The 16,027-nt window shown below is 58.1% G+C and overlaps 2 protein-coding genes across 4 annotated transcripts in view; one reads left to right on the top strand and one right to left on the bottom strand.

The window, feature by feature from the left end:
- Positions 1 to 3,593, top strand: part of CBX8 (chromobox homolog 8) — a 7,740-nt gene extending 4,147 nt beyond the window's left edge. Inside the window, exons 1-5 of one of the 3 annotated variants that reach the window (XM_011957501.1) lie at positions 102 to 489; positions 879 to 922; positions 1,122 to 1,187; positions 1,314 to 1,380; positions 1,867 to 3,593. In XM_011957501.1, the coding sequence (XP_011812891.1) occupies positions 421 to 489; positions 879 to 922; positions 1,122 to 1,187; positions 1,314 to 1,380; positions 1,867 to 2,784 (1,164 nt within the window). In that variant the 5' untranslated portion in view covers positions 102 to 420 and the 3' untranslated portion in view covers positions 2,785 to 3,593. Of the gene's footprint in view, positions 1 to 101; positions 490 to 878; positions 923 to 1,121; positions 1,188 to 1,313; positions 1,381 to 1,866 lie in introns of those variants that run through there. The other 2 variants (XM_011957574.1, XM_011957661.1) reach the window with 2 other exon arrangements.
- A 5,378-nt stretch (positions 3,594 to 8,971) lies between these two features.
- The window catches only part of CBX2 (chromobox homolog 2), a 9,872-nt gene continuing 2,816 nt past the window's right edge, over positions 8,972 to 16,027 (bottom strand). The window contains exons 2-3 of the mRNA XM_011957397.1: positions 15,475 to 15,580; positions 8,972 to 13,554 (exon numbers count right to left, since the gene is read on the bottom strand). Coding sequence (XP_011812787.1) covers positions 12,250 to 13,554; positions 15,475 to 15,580 — 1,411 coding nt within the window. The 3' untranslated portion in view covers positions 8,972 to 12,249. The remainder of the gene's footprint in view (positions 13,555 to 15,474; positions 15,581 to 16,027) is intronic.

Here is a 16,027-nt window from a genome sequence, read left to right as displayed (position 1 = left end):
CGGCCGGGCCCGCCCTCCCCGCGGCGTCACTTCCGGCGGCGCCCCCTCCCACTTGCGCGCTCCGTCTCTGGAGTCGCCTCGGACTCCGCCCCCTGGCGATTGGAACGCGGGTCACGTAGCAACGCGGGGGAGAAAGGGAGAGGGGCGTGGCTCGGAGCTCGTCCAATCAGCGTGCGGGGGCGCAGGCCTCCGGCCGCTCGGCTTTAGCAACGTCGTTAGCAACACGTGGGGCGGGAGGAAGCGCTGGGCGGAGGGGAGGGGGCCGAGTGGAGGAGCGCGGGAGGGGGGCCGCGGGAGGGAGCGAGAGCGCCGGGAGGGGGAGGAGAACTGACGTCAGCGGGAGAGTATTATGGTCTGTCGTGCGCTGGCTGCTGCTTTTCTGCTCCTGGAAGCGGCCAAGAGGGGAAGCGGCGAGTCAACATGGAGCTTTCAGCGGTGGGGGAGCGGGTGTTCGCGGCCGAAGCCCTCCTGAAGCGGCGCATACGGAAAGTAGGTGCCCCCAGGCCTAAGGCCTCCGTGCGGCCGGGCCCTCCCCTCCCGGCCCGGGTTCCCTCCCCCTGCTGCAGCCCAGCTTCCCTTCCCCCAGGTCCCAGCAGCGGCCGCGGCCGTGGCGGCGGCGGCGGCGGCGGCTCTGAGCCCAAGCGCTTTCCTTAGACTTGCAGCGATGCACGGATTGCATGGGTGGGGGGCGGGGTGGGGAATGAATGCCGGTGCATGCACTTTGTGCAGCGTTAGGTGCAGGGGTGATGCAGCGGGCGCGTGCCTTTTGCGGCGGGGTTTCGAGCATTCATCTGGTGCATGCATTTTCGCATGCATTTCTTGTATCCTCGTCATGCATTTCTCCCCATGCACACACATTATCCCCTTTGCACCCGCAGGGACGCATGGAATACCTCGTGAAATGGAAAGGATGGTCGCAGAAGTAAGTAGGTTATATGCAATTCTCCATCCCATACAGTTATTCGGGAGCTTTCTTTCTTCCTCTTTTTGCCTTTACGTTGAAATACAATACAATGCAATGAGAAAAGTTACACACACACACACACACACACACACACACACACCCTCTGCTCTCACCCTGCTCCTGGGACTGATGCCCACTTCTTCCTGATTCCCTTTAGGTACAGCACATGGGAACCGGAGGAAAACATCCTGGATGCTCGCTTGCTGGCGGCCTTTGAGGAAAGGTACAGACCCTTCCAAGTCCCAGCCACTCACTCAGAAACAAGTAGAGTGGCTTCTCTCCAGCCTGGACTAGAGTCCCACTTGCTTTCTTTACTCACGCACCCTTTCTCCTTTCCTTCTTTCTCCAGGGAAAGAGAGATGGAGCTCTATGGCCCCAAAAAGCGAGGACCCAAGCCCAAAACCTTCCTCCTCAAGGTAGGTTGGCAGTGTCCAATGGTGGAGGACAATGTTGTTGAGTCATTTGTGGGAAGGGGGCCCTGAGGACTGTGAGCCAATGGGGTGTCCACACATGTTGCCTATTTGTAATCTAGGAGGGAGTTCCCTGACAAGATGTCACCAAGTCAGTAGCAGCTCCAACCGTGCCTGGGGGGACTGGCTTGGCCACACTAGAATTCCTTTACCCTCCCCCCCCCCAAATGGACATATAATCAAATGCAAAAAGTGTGCTTTTTGCAAATGACTGCTTCCAGCCAAATCTTCTACCCCTTCTCCCATCCTTCTACCTCTCAGCTCCAACAACCTCCCCACCCATCCATCCATCCACCCACCCATCCATGCATGCATCCATGTAGAAATTCCCAGGCATCATAGGGTAAAGATAGGAGATCAAGGCTAGAGCAGGAGTCCTGTGGGGGTGGACAGGGCCCTGCCCCACTCTTGATACTATCTTCTCTCCTGCAGGCTCAGGCCAAGGCAAAGGCCAAAACTTATGAGTTTCGAAGTGACTCAGCCAGGGGCATCCGGATCCCCTACCCTGGCCGCTCGCCCCAGGACCTGGCTTCCACTTCCCGGGCCCGGGAGGGCCTTCGAAACATGGGTTTGTCCCCGCCAGCAAGCAGCACCAGCACCAGCAGCACCTGCCGCGCAGAGCCCCCTCGGGACCGGGATAGGGACCGGGACCGGGAGCGGGATCGAGAAAGGGAGAGGGAGCGAGAGAGGGAGCGGGAACGTGAGAGGGAACGAGAGCGGGGTACCAGCCGAGTGGATGACAAGCCCAGCTCGCCGGGGGACAGCTCTAAGAAGCGAGGCCCCAAGCCGCGGAAGGAGCTCCCGGACCCCTCACAGAGGCCCTTAGGCGAACCCAGCGCCGGCCTCGGAGAGTACCTCAAGGGCAGGAAGCTGGACGACACCCCTTCCGGGGCAGGAAAGTTTCCAGCCGGCCACAGCGTGATCCAGCTGGCCCGAAGGCAGGACTCGGACCTGGTGCAGTGTGGTGTGACCAGCCCTAGCTCAGCTGAGGCCACGGGCAAGCTGGCTGTGGACACCTTCCCTGCCAGGGTGATAAAGCACAGGGCTGCCTTCCTGGAGGCCAAAGGCCAGGGTGCCCTGGATCCCAGTGGTGCCCGGGTGCGACATGGCTCAGGCCCCCCCAGCTCTGTGGGGGGCCTCTACCGGGACATGGGGGCCCAGGGGGGAAGGCCCTCCCTCATCGCCAGGATCCCTGTGGCCAGAATCCTGGGGGACCCGGAGGAAGAGTCCTGGAGCCCCTCCCTGACTAACCTGGAGAAGGTGGTGGTCACGGACGTGACCTCAAACTTTTTGACCGTCACCATTAAGGAAAGTAACACGGACCAAGGCTTTTTTAAAGAGAAAAGATGAATGCTGGGTGGGTGTGCCCAGAATGAGAGCAGGGGAGAGAGTGAGCGTGAGCTTGGCATAGTGATTTTTATTTCTGGGTGGGATGTGGCCTTTTGGCTGGTCCCATCCCTGATGTGACCCCCACCCCCACCAGCCCCTTTCATCCCTCCTTCCTCCCTGTCAGTTTTTGTTGGAAAGATTATCTCTAGAGTTATATTTTCTATTAGATGTAAATATGTTATTTAAGAAAAATATCTAAATATATATATTTCAACTCTTGAAGTTGTTTTATTTAAAGGAGAGAGACTCTCATTGTGCTTTAGTTGGGGCAGGCAGATGAGCTGGGGCAGGAGGGGCCCCCTTGCCCCAGGGCTCTAGGGAAGTTGGGGCCTGGGTACAGGTTTCTGAGTGTCTGGAGGGGCTTGGCCTGCCCACCCCACCCCTCCTCCCTTCTCCCACAGCCCAATGCCAGACTCCTGGCACCAAGGCCCGGCCCAGATTTGCTCTCTCTTCCCATTGGCCAGGCAGTCCAACAAAAGGTTGGCTCCCCAATCAGAAAAAAGGGGGGGTGGGGTCAGTTTTCCTTTTTTCACTTTTTTTTTTTTTTTAAGGTAAAGAAGTCTATTAGGGAAAAACAGTATTAACTTGAATAAGCTTTTCGTGTGTGATGTTGAAGGCTAAAACGTCCCCAGCAGGCGGGGACAGGAGATTTCTCCCCAGGACCACACCAGGAAATGCACTTTAGGGAGGGGTGTGTGTGTGGTACACGCAGATCGTGTGTATGTCATGTGGATAAAACTCCCCGTTCCCTCGTTCCTTTCCTTACTCCGCAGAAAGAAAAGAAATCCAGCGAATCTGTTTACATTCCCGAAATGCCAGGATAAATTGGGAGGATTGCGTGTCCGTGCTCAGAGTTCGAGACAGTTGTTTTACAAGAAAAGTGTTGGGGTGGACTTTTACTTTTCGCGTCCTCTAGCTTCGCCAGCAGACGAGACGGTGGCCCCCACCTCCCAGGAAGAGTTGGACAAGCCTCCCTGCCTGGGGAGGGCGGGCCGCCAGCTCTGTGATGGACACACGGCCAGACAGGCCCACCCTGCGGGACCCACGGAGGGAGGCGCGGCGGCGGGCGTTGGGCGGCGGGCGCTGCTGGGAGCAGTGACTTCGCACCCAGGCCCTCGCCACGGCCAGGCTTGGAGTGTGGCGGAGGACCAGGGCTCGGGGCTCGGAGCTGGGGCTGGACTCACCCCCGCGGCTCCGGCCGGGCACGGAAAGGAGGGGCGAGGCGGGGTTTTCATCCAAGTATGTGCATCGGAACTTTTGCTTTTTCCTTTTTTTTTCCCCCGTCCTTCTTAAAAGCAAAAGCTATAATTTATAGGTCTTTTCGATTCGCAGTGTTCTCTATTTGAACTCGACATTCAAACTCCGCCAAAGGGGGAGGGAGGAGCGGGAGATGGGAGTGGGGACGGCCGCGGCGGGGAAGGCCGTACGCGGCGGCGGGGCCTGGGACGCCCCTGCCCGGCGGACTTGACCACTCTGCGCTCCGAGGGCGCAGAACGTGCGCCCCTCTTTTGACTCAAAAGCACAAATCAGTCCCCTCCACTCCACCCCCGTCTCTCGGAGCAGGGATCCCGCAGCCTCCCTGCCCTCCCCGCCCTTAAAGGGCCAGCGAAGATCTAACTTACCATTGCTTGTAGAGGGAGGGGCGCGGGGACCCTGCGCGCCAGAGGAAGCACAGACTCGGGGCGAGCGAGGCGGGGAGTCGGGGGTGGGGGAGCTTCGCATGGAGTGGGGGGTGCTGGGAGGGAACCCAGCCTCATCCTCCGCACTCCCGGCTTCTCGGCCTCTCTCTCCTCCAGACTTTCTTGCCTTTAAAGAGAGAAAAGGAGGGAAACGGTGTATTACATGATGGTGTTTGGTTTTGAATATCAAATTGCGCCTATAAAGAGAAGCCCCTGGAACGGGGATTTTTATCTACTCACATTTGTAAAACTGGTATTTTAGACTTTGTATAAAGAAGCGCCGTTGACCGAGTGTATCTATTTAAATGTCGATACTATTTTCAGATGAAACTTCACTGAGGGGGCATGTCTGTTACCGAGTAGACGGGACTGGGGGACACGCGTCTTCACCTGGCCGCCGCCTGCCCTTTACTCCCACCTCCCTCCCTTCCTGGGGCTGACTTTGCCCCTTCCCTTGGACCTTCCTCCAGCCAGCCGGGCTCTGTCCCTACCGCCCCTCCGTCCTGCTGTTTGTCCGTGGCCGTGCGTGTGTGTCTCCTTCTCTCGCTCTTGCGACGCTGACCTGGGGGGTGGGTGGGCAGGGGCCGGGGGCCACGTGGCTGGGAGTCTGCAACGGCGCAGGATGTGTGCGCTGTTGGGTTTATTTGATTCTAAGATTTGTACAAATCTCCAATCGATCTCCGCCTCAGCCCAAGAGTGAAGCTTCGGTACCTATCTTCTGCGGTTGTGAATGTCTGTATCCAATACCGCTTTTTACGTGTTTAAATACATACTTTGTAAATAGAGACATGTCTTGGTTTTAGTCTTCTTTTTCTTTCCCTGAGCAAAGGGAAGAGGCATCCCGGGAAGAGAGGATCGTCCCTCTTCTCTCAGTACCCATCCCGTCCTCCCGCCCCCATCCTCGCCCCCATCGGCGGAGGAACGGTTCCTGCAAAGGCCCTTCCCCAGCTGGGGAACCCACCTGGTTGGGCTAGAGGTGGGCGTGGGAGGCGGCGGCGGCTGACTCTCCTCAGCCCATCTAGGGGAAGCCGTTTGGCTCTCCGCGCCTACTGGCTGCACTTCTTCGGGACCCGGGCAGTATCTGGGGACCCCGGAGGATGCGCCTGAGGTCGGGGGTTCACCTTTCCTCTGACGGGCTCCTCCAGCGCGCCACACCCCCAGGCCGGAGGTGTCTGGTCTCCGAGGCCCCGGGGCCTCGCCGCGTTGCCCACAGCCTCCCGGGCCAGCCTCTCGGAGCTGCTGTGAGACCCACTTTCCAGACCCACCCAATCTTGCTAGCGCTCCCCGAAATGCAGAGCCTCGCGCCTATTGATTGAGGAATTGAATTCGCGGGTATTGCTAGGCAACTGCCTGCTCGGAGCCGGCGCAGAGCGCTGCTGATGTGATTAGTGAACCTGGCGCCGCCGCGCCGCAGCCCCGCGCACCCCCGCCCCGGAGTCCCCGCAGCCTTTCCGGCCCAGGTCTCCTAGGCGGGCCTAAACCCTAACGCTGGGCAAGGGACGATGCGGGGAGAGCAGAGTGCGGGGTGGGGGTGGAGAGGGAGATGTTCTTGGCCTTTTCTGGCCACAGACTTCACAGCAGTGGGGGCGGGGTCTTGAAGCCCGCACAGGAGAGCCATCCTTGGGATCCCCAAAGAGGCCACCGCCCTAAACCCAGTTCTACTTCCATAGTACCCGGCAGACGTCACCCTGCCAGGACGCCGCGATTTAGGCTCACCCCTAACGCCCACCCACATGGACAGGGGTAGTTCACGCATCTCCAGCCCCTTGCTGAGGAGTCAGTGGCCCGGCCCTTGGCGGAGCTTCCCCCTTCCCCAGCTGTGACCGGTGTGGGAGGGCGCGGGAGGACAGGAGCGTCCTGGCGCCCGGGCCCAGGGCAACGGATCACAGAGCCCTGAGTGCCCTTCCGACGTGAGGGCTTGCGCTGCCGGCCGAGTAGGGTCGCTGGCCGCCAGGTGTCAAAGATCTCAGCCCGAGACTGCCCCACCGCAACGGGCGGTCTCTGTGCTGGCAGGGGACATCAAGGGAAGGTGGGTGGGGTGGCCCAGCGATGGTCGCCGCTTGGACGGGGCTCCCTTCCGCGTCCGCTCCTGGGTGTGTGGGGCAGTGGAATGGGCTCCTGCTTAAGCAGACGGGAGGGCCCCCACCCTGCCCCTTTTTCGGGTTCTCTGGCCATCAACCTCGGCTTTGAGGAGCGCCCTCACGGGTTTCCGTTTCCTGGGCAGATTCCCTGGGAGTCCCCCACAACTGCAGAGACCAGGTGTGCGTGGCGGCCTCCAGCCGGACTGGTTACCCTGCGTCCCGAGGACAGGGCCAGCTAGTGTGGCCACCGCGGCGGGAAACCTGACCTCGCACAAACATTGGTTGGGTTGGAAGGTTCGTGCTCTTCCTAGAGTGTCGGATAGGATTCATTTTCCGTCCCTTTGATGCTGGCTTCGCACCAATCCTGATCTAGGCACTGTGCCGTGCGCCCGGGCCGCCGGCGCACAGATCTGCCCCGGCCCTCGGGGGCTCCTGTGCCGGTTTCCTCTTCTCATCTAAAAGCCCTCCAGGCCCAGAGGCGTGCTGTCCAGCGTGGAAGGCGGCTGCCCGCAGCCGCGGGTCCTGAACGCAGCGAGGGAGGCTGCGGGCAGAGTCGGGGCTTTCCTCCTGAGACTTCGGAGGCGGAGGTGGCCGGGGTGCAGGTGGTGCGATTGAGTCCCGGGCACCCTGGAGACGCGGCTGGCTTTTCCCTTGTCGGTCCGAAGGGCCGGCGGCCGACCTTGGTGGGATGCGCGCGCCCTCTACAGGTGGCGGCGTCGGCCCGGATCGCCCGCGCCCACCCCTTACCCCCGGGGGGCCAGTAGCTTTCTGGTCGCGAACCCTAACTGAGAAAGCCTCATCTAACCCCCACCCAACGGCACCGCTGGGCGCCCACCACCACGGGCGCCCCTCTGCGTCCTCCCTGAGCCCCGGCGCGCGATCCACGAGGGCAGAGGGGAGGAAGGAGAGGTCCACACGCCCGGACCACCGTCCTCCCAGCCCCTCCGCATCCATCGCTCCCGGCGCCCGCGGGCAGGTCGCGGCGGCGTGGGGCCGGGCCCTCGAGCGGGGTCGGGCCCTTGGCAGCCCAGTCTATTCTTCTGAGGGGGCCTGGATTAGGCGATCACATCAGCGGCGCAGAAACTAACAAAGGCCGAGCGAGCTCGGCCCGGCACCCGTCTGGCCGAATCCCGGTAGAAATGGGCTCTCCGGAAAGGCTGGCTCCACATCGGGAGCCGCGCCTGCTCCTGCTCGGCCAACTTGCTCCTTCCTGGCGGTCCCAGCCCCTTTCTGCAGCTCTCATAAGCCAAAGGACAGGCTCCCTGGGGGTCGCCCCTGCCCACTTTCTCCAAAACAAAACAGCCAGAGACTTGCGAAGGCAGCAAAAGAGAGCCCACCAGCAGTCTTCTTTCTCTGCAACAGTCTGATTTCGAATTCGCAGGCCTTCCTGGAGCGGACTAATGCTGGGGGTCACATTTCCATTTGTAGGAGGAACCCTTTCCTGAACCAAAAGACTCAGGCCTTGGCCCCAAGTAGCTTTTCACCCAGTGACCGCAACATCTAGGCCCAGCTTCCCTCTTCACTTCAAAGAAACTCTGTTCTCCCTGGAGGCTGGAAGTTATGAATAAATTCATGCTGAGGTTGGTGCAAGCCTTAAGGGGTCGGGGAACGTTCTATAATAAGCAAATCACCTCTTTTTTTCGCGAGCCTTGGGTTAGGAGTTGCAGTAGCTTCTGACTCACAGTGACTCCTCTGGAATTTTATGGCTGCCTCCGTGTAAAGCATTAGCACATGTGGTGGCTTCAAGGGGCTGAGTGGCTTTTCCAATACAGCATCTCTGGACACTGTGGGGGCGGGGAGAGGGAGAGTTTTGGTTTAACTTTGTCTCTGGAAGGGAGCAATCTCAAAATGAGTTGATTATATATTGCAGCATCCCTGACCTCACCTAACAGATGGTGGTAACGCTGCCCCTGCCCCCAATCCCTGCCATTGTGTTTTTTCTATTTTTCCCATTAATTCAGTCTCTCAAAATCAGCACTACTGACGCGCTGGGAAGGATCATTTCTTTCTGTCATGGAGACTGTCCTGTGCACCTCAGGACATCTAGCAGCACTCCTCTGGCATCCACGCACTATATGCAAGTGGCACCCACCCCACAGCGTGACAACCAAGACCTCCAGATCTGCCAAGGGTCCCCTGCAATGCCAAATTGTTCTCTGTTGTGAACTACTGGTATATGGACTCTTAAACCCCCATCCCTTGCTTGGAAACCCATCTTTTTCTGCACCCTCTGCAAGTGGCCAAGCCTTTCCCAGGCTTTGATTTTTCTGTGCCACAAGTATTCAGCCCATGTCCAGACGAGTCATTTTGCCTCAAGAAAGGAAAAGAGCAGAGTCTATTGTGTTTCCAGGGATCACTCATGATGTACACCAGGCCAAAAGTGTTTTAAAAAATTTATTGATATACTGAGAGATAACAAAAGGACAAAAATCTTCTGACGCCATTTACTGTCTTTCCCCTGTAAAATAAATTAACATCAGTCTAAAAAAAGAAAAAACCCTGCAACTTTGCTAGTTTTCCAAAAATGCTAGAAAATCAACAGAATCATGGGTGCACTTGAGTAAAATCTGGTCGTCTAGGCACTACCTGTCCCCAACTCCATTCCCTTTCCCCACACCATCAGGGGCTTTTTGGGGGAAACATTTCCTTGAACTGATTGATCCTAATTAAATGTGGGCCCTGGGCTGTTGTCCTGTTTCAACACAGATCCTCTCCTAGGGCAATAACATATCTACTTTTGTTCTCTTTTAAGAAAGCAAACAGCCATAGTTGAAAGCAATTAGAAGTGGCATGCATGAATGATTTTTTTTTTTTTAAATTTAAAAAACACAAATCATGCCAGTGATTGGCTTTGGTTCAAAGCTTGATCCTCCCCCAGTCTCCCCTTAATGAAAGCTCTGGGCCCAGAGCCCTCTCCAACTAGGTCAGAATTTCGAGCGTAACCAAAACAAGGAACACTCTTTTTGGTACAAAATATATACATATAAAAATATGCCAACACCTCTAAGGAAGACAGACTGGCCACTGCTTCCTATTCAATACAGGAGCAAACAAGATGGGGTAAACACACCATTACACACACACACACTGCCACAGTTCCTGTGGGACCTTTGGGAAAAAAGCAACAATGCATCTTGTCAGATGTGCCAGACACCTAGCTACACAAACACACACACACACACATAAATAGCAGCAAATAAAAATAGAAAGTCTACTTTTATTTATTGGTAAACGTAAGACAACCAAGTCTGAGCATTCGGTGCAGTTCCCAGTGGTGGCCCTCGCCCTGCACACGTGCACACACTCTTGAAGCACCAGGAAAAACACACGACACAGTAAGAAGGCAAAGTGGCTGGGAGTAAGGTATCTGCAGATTCAAACTTTGGGATTGAAGTAGCTGGTAAGCAGAAAGGCACCGAATCAGGGTCTGGAGAGACCTGGCTGCTGGGGAGGACAGGCAGCCAGGGACAGATCCTCATTTCTCCAACAGCTCCTGGAAGGACAGTCACCCCAAGGGCTTGGAGAGCTGTTAGTCTGGCTTTGGAGCGTTGAAGGTAGCACAGCGCTCCACAGGAGGAGTCACAGGCTTGGCTGTCTGGGCACAAGGAAGCTGATGCCTGAGGCCCAGCATGCCAGGATCCACGCCTCCTCCCAGGCTGCGCAGTGAGCTGGAATCTCTCCCTCTCCCGTGGGGAGCAGCTCTTCCTTACTGTCTGCTTCCAGCTCTGGCCTAGCTATGTGGGACCCCCTAGCCCTTCAATTCGCCAAGGCGGGCACCATTCCTGTGGCAGCCACCACCACTGTGGGCTGGCCTTTAATGAAGCCATGGACATGGGTCCCTCCCCAAAGGCACACTGTTAAGATCAATTTGGCTACACCAAGGCCTCCTCTTCCTATTTGGCACGGTGAGGTACTGGGGGGTCTTGCAGTCTGGTAGGCCTGTCCCCCGGAAAACAGAGCCCATTCTCGAAGTCTGGGCTGCTCCATGGAAGGGCAGCCTTTCCTATAGTCAGGCACTGGAATAGAGCCCCATGCTTGCTGGCTGACTCCAATCAGATGATCAGAAAGTGACCACCCCACCCTCTTTTGTTTTTGGCATCACAAAGACCCAGTGACCAGATTGCCTGCCGCTGCCACCTGTGGGCCGCCCTGCCTTTCTGCCCAAGCTGCTCTCAGAACAGAAATCCTGATATTGGTCAGAAACCATACAAGGTAGCTCCCAGACGTGGCTCACAATCTAGAGTTAACAGGGGCCTCAGGGCCAAGGCTGACAGATTCAGCTTCCCAGGGCCCTCTACCAGGTGGGTCCCCTAGAATTTGTCCAGCTTCCCAAATGGCAAAGGTATAGTTTTTCAGCTGGAAAGGAGCCAAGCAGGGAACGCCTAAAGGTGCGGGGGATTGTCAGGGAAAGTGATACTCCTTAAGGAATCCCTCATCCACTTGGGCAGGGCCTGCACAGGGAGCAGGGAGTTGTGGGCAGGACGCACAGCACACACCTGCAGCCCGGGCACAGCCGACAGACGGGCCCATCGACGCACAAGTGCCAGCACTCCTGTCCTCCACGTCTCCGGGGCAGTCTGTGGGCCATTAGGACAAAGCCAGTCCTTTATTAGCAAAAGGTAGATCCTGGGAGTGGAGGGAGGGGCTTGCTTGCCAAGGGTCCTGCCCACTGGGCTCCCCTGGACCTGAGCACCTCCACTTTGGGTTTTCCTTGGGACACTGAACTCTGGGCTTTCTAGAAATGGAACATGCTTCAGTGGGCCTGGGGCAGGGGGTGGGTCTGGGTGTGGAAAGGGACTCAGGTCACTTCTCATTGGGACACGGGCATGAAGGAGGGCAGCAGCCACAGCCTGCCTCTCCTGCTCCGAGGCGTGGAGGCTCTTCAGGTGGAACCTAGCTGTGGGACCACCCTCTCCCCACCCATGCTGGCTCGCAGGCTGTTTGGGGGCTGTGGATGCCACCCTGAATTGGGGCTAGATGGCCACAAAGCCAGCCTTTTAGGGCTCCTGGGCTTGCTCTACTCTAGCTGCCTGCCATTGTCCTTTCACAGTAAGGCCCCAGCCAGCCCCCAGCTGTCAGGGGGAAAGCTCCCCACCCCACCACTGCAGGCTCAGGCAATGCCAGCCAGGCCCGCCCCTGCTCATCCCATCTCCCCAAAGCTGCCACCAGGTGGAGGGAACACTAGTCCCACTGGCCTTGCCTCCCCACAATACTCTCTGCCCACCCCAGGGCTGAAAGCGAGATACACCAGACGTCCCCAGCTGACACCTCAGCCCCTGCGAGGCAGGGAGCAAAGCAGTGATTCAGTCACACAGGCCAGTGAGGAGCAGTTCAAATGCAGCCACGAAGCAGCCTGCTCTGTTCAAGACAGTCACCTTGAGCTAGAGGTGCCACTGCATTTCCTGAGGCAAGAGGGGAAAGCGAAGAGGCCTGCAGAGGTAGGAACATGGTGGACACCAACAAGGTAGTGAGACCCCCTGGCCTACCTCGCGGGACAGGGCAGGATGCGGGGAGAAGCCCCTTCCAAGTCTGCCCATCAAGGAGACCACCCGCTCCTCCTCCCCTGACCCAGACTCTTGAGGGGGCTTGGGCTGGGAGTCAGTTAGCCAAGCAAAACCCCAGGCAGCGAAGGGGAGTAAGAGCGGGCAGCTGGTGGCGCAGGGGATTCAGTAATGCCTCAGGCTGAAGAAGCCCACGCTGGTGGGAGACTCCTTCACGGTGACGGTGATGAGGTTGGCAGTGACGTCAGTGACAAAGACGTGCTCGATGAGGCTGCGGGTAGGCTTCCAGTCCTGGCTGGTCTGAACGGACACTGACGGGTTCTGACCAGCGCTGGGTGGCGAGGCGGAGTCCGGGTCAGAGTCGGAGCTGCTGCTCTCCTCGCCTGCGCTCATCTCCGGCAGTGTGGCTGCCTTGCGGGCTTCTCCAGGGGCTGTGCGGCTCTCCTGCCCACCGGGGGTAGCACCGCCCTTGACATAGTCCCTCTTGCTGGCAGGGGTGGGCGGCGCCACTGCTCTGGAGGCCAGCTTCTCACTTTTGCTTGTGTCGGTGGGCATGGCGGCCCCGCTGCCCCCAATGAGGCCACTCCCAGTGCCCTTCCCAGGGACTGGGTTGGTGGCTGGGACACCCTTGGTGGCAGTGGCATGGCGGGCGAGCAGACCCACCCCAGGCATGCCATTCTTGACACTTTGCAAGTCCAATACCTGGAGGCTCAGCTCCTGGGTGGGTGCTGACTGAGGGCCTGGGCACCCAGCAGGTACCCTGCTGGTACCATGGGTGTGTGGGGGGCCCCCTGTGCTCCCTACTTTCTGCTCCACAGCCCCGCTGCTGGGGGCCTTCGGGATTTTACTTCCTGGAGGGCTCATTCCCAGCTCCCCTTTCTGCGTCCTCACCTTCAGGTCCAGCCCAAGGCCGCACTTGTTGGTGGCCTGGGCCTTCAGCGCCAACCTGCTGGCGGCCTGGCTTTGGGTCATGCGGTTCATGTAGTGCACGATGGAGCTCTGCCAACTGATGCCACCCCGGCCGGGGCTACTGGCCATGCCCTTCATCAGGCTGGCCAGGTTCTCTGGGGTGGCCATGGCACCGGGGCTGCCGCAGGCCTCCTTGGCATGGGCCTTCAGAGCTGCCAGGCCTGCCACGGGGGCGCTGAGTGGAGGGGGTAGCTTGCTGGCTGGGGCCCCCAGATCCTTCCGGGCGGTCTTCAGCACCTTGGCCAGGCTCACGGGTCTTCGGGTTGCCTTCTGCTCCGGGGGCAGGGGCTTTCGCCCCCGCTTCTTCCGGATGGGATCCTTCAGCTCGGGTTTGGCCACCAGGATCTGGGCCTTCTTCTGAGGCACTGGGTGGGTGTCGCGGCCCCGGGGACCCCTCTTGGCATCTAAATCACTGTCATCCTCTTCATCCGAGGAAGAGGACGATGACGTAGAGGAAGAGGAGGAACTGCTGGACTTGGATTTAGAGGGAGCATCGGGTTCCTGAAAAAAGATAAAGGAGAAGTTGGCTGGGTGCGGTGGCTCACGCCTGTAATTCCAGCACTTTGGGAGGCTGAGGTGGGTGGATCACCTGAGGTCAGGAGTTCGAGACCAGCCTGGCCAACATAGCGATGCCGTCTCTACTAAAAATACAAAAATTAGCTGGGTGTGGTGGCACGTGCCTGTAGTCCCAGCTACTGCAGAGGCTGAGGCAGGAGAATTGCTTGAAATTGGGAGGTGGAGGCTGCAGCGAGCCGAGATTGTGCCACTGAACTCCAGCCTGGGTGACAGAGCAGGACTACGTCTCAAAGACAAAAAAAAAAAAGAAAAGATAAGGCGTCACACCTCCACTGCCTGCTCCCAGCGTCCAGAGCGCCATGCTGTCCCCAAGGAACACTGGGCACCTTGCAGCCATCAACTCCTGTGGCTTCCAGACCAGAGAGGCAATCAGGAAGCAGCAACTTCTCACCATGCTCACAGTTCCATGAGAGGCAAGATCAAAGGTAAAATAGAGAGAAAAATAGGTGGCTCCTAAAAATGAAGTCAGAATAAGGACGGACGAAGTCCACGCCATAGCATCCCGGTCCACCATCAGCTTTCATGGGGAATGCAGATTTAGCTCCGGGCTGTAGAGCAGACGTTCAAAGAGAACGCTATCCAGAGCATCACAGTTATCAGGACTCAGGAGGTTACAGGTCGTATGAAGTAGCACACACAGCTTTGCAGCCTAAACCAACTGGGCTTCAGTATCCCCATTTCCCAGTCTGAGCCTTACAGGACACAGGTAAACAGACCACTGCATTCCTCGCCTTCCGGATGTCACCCCAAATATTGAATAAGGGTGTCCTCGTGTTTCATAGGCCTCCCATGCTGCCTGCTGGGTCAGAATTCTACAGCGTGTGCTTTAGGGGGTCAGACCTAACACTGCCTCCCTACCACCCCGTTCTCCCGACTTCAACAGGAGTGATCTCCTCAAACCTCCTCAAATAAGGCGTCAATCACTGCCTTGTAGCCACTCCTCAGTTGGCAGGACTTCTGCAGCCCCACCACCCTGCTCAAAAGGAAGATTTTCAAGACAACGTAAGGCCAGTGTAGACCAGCCAACAAGATTCTACAGCAGAGAATCCCGTTCATTCAGGAAATCCTCCTGGAAAGGCGGGTTCTGTAAGTGACTGAGCTCGTGGCCGCAACATGCGGAGGTCCACGGACAGTGCCGGGAGGAGGGAATCAAAGAAGCACCTGGGACTGAGGCCAGGCCCTCCTCCCCGATCCTGTCCTGCCTCACCTGTCCTCAGGGAAGGGAGGGGCCCTGCCATGGACCCCAGGCGTGCCTGCATACCTGTGGCGGGGTGAGCCCATCGCTGCAGCGGGGAGGGGTGCCAGGACAGGACCGAGGCGGCCGAAGCGCATCACCAGCCCACAGTACCTCTGCCCTCCTCCAAGGCCCCTTCCGGCACCCCCTGGCTACTGGGTCAGCCCTGCCTTTCCTGGCCATCTCGATTTGAGGTACGCTCACAGGTGGGCCTGGAGTAGCCCAGAATCTTGGGCTTGTGGGTCACATCTAGTCAGCAATCCCATGAGAACCTACTGTATGCATACTTCCTGTTCCTTTCTGGACCCCATGGGAGTGAAGAGTGCTTGTCAGCACAGTCTGACCCTGCCGCCCAGCAGATAGGCGTGCAAGACAGGCTGAAGCAGGAAGCCCCTGGGAGGGGTGGGGAGGAACTCTCAGCCGGCTGGGGCTCCTGGGCAGCAGAAGCTGAGAGGCAGGAAGAAAGGGGGCTCCTGTTTTCCGAGTAGAGGGACAGACTGTTGGCAGAAGTGCCACCCCCTTCCTGAGGGCCCCAAACCCTCCCTCTGCCTGCCCCCTACCCCAGGGGGGTGCTGGGAGGTGGGGTCAGTGTGCCTGGCGCAGCCACCCACCTTGAGCTTGGAGCGTCGGCTGCAGGAGGACATGGCAGTGAGCTTCCTTGGCCGGCCTCTCGGCCTCTTGCCTCTCTTCCGGTTCTGCACCTCCTTCTCATGTTCCCTGAAGGCACACCACTAGTTAATGGGGGAGAAGCCCCGGTGCATACCCCTTCTATCACATGGGACTCTATGGCTTCCAGCACCCTGTTCCTGTTGGCCTGTAACAGCTTAACCTGTTTGCGGCAAACACATCATCAGATACCCAAGGCAGAGGTCAGACCCCATTTTTTGCACTAGGGTCAGTAACCAGCCATCCTATTTCATTCGGGTGAGGACAAGCTGAAGAGAGGAAAGCAACGCTGGGAAAACGATGATACCCGTTTTCTCCGACCTCTCTGAAGACAGCTTCCCGCCGGTGCACTGCTGCGTGGAAATTCTAGCCTACCCTAACCAGAAGTGGCCTCGGTGGCCACACGGTCCAACCTACTTACTTACTTTTTTTTTTTTTTTTGAGACGGAGTCTGGCTGTCGCCCAGGCTGGAGTGCAGTGGCCAGATCTCAGCTCACT

The sequence above is a fragment of the Colobus angolensis genome, unplaced genomic scaffold, assembly GCF_000951035.1.
Source record: "Colobus angolensis palliatus isolate OR3802 unplaced genomic scaffold, Cang.pa_1.0 Scaffold1, whole genome shotgun sequence".
Taxonomy (NCBI): Eukaryota; Metazoa; Chordata; class Mammalia; order Primates; family Cercopithecidae; genus Colobus; species Colobus angolensis.
Note: the sequence above shows the minus strand (reverse complement) of the source record. Positions and strands in the feature narration are given on the sequence as shown.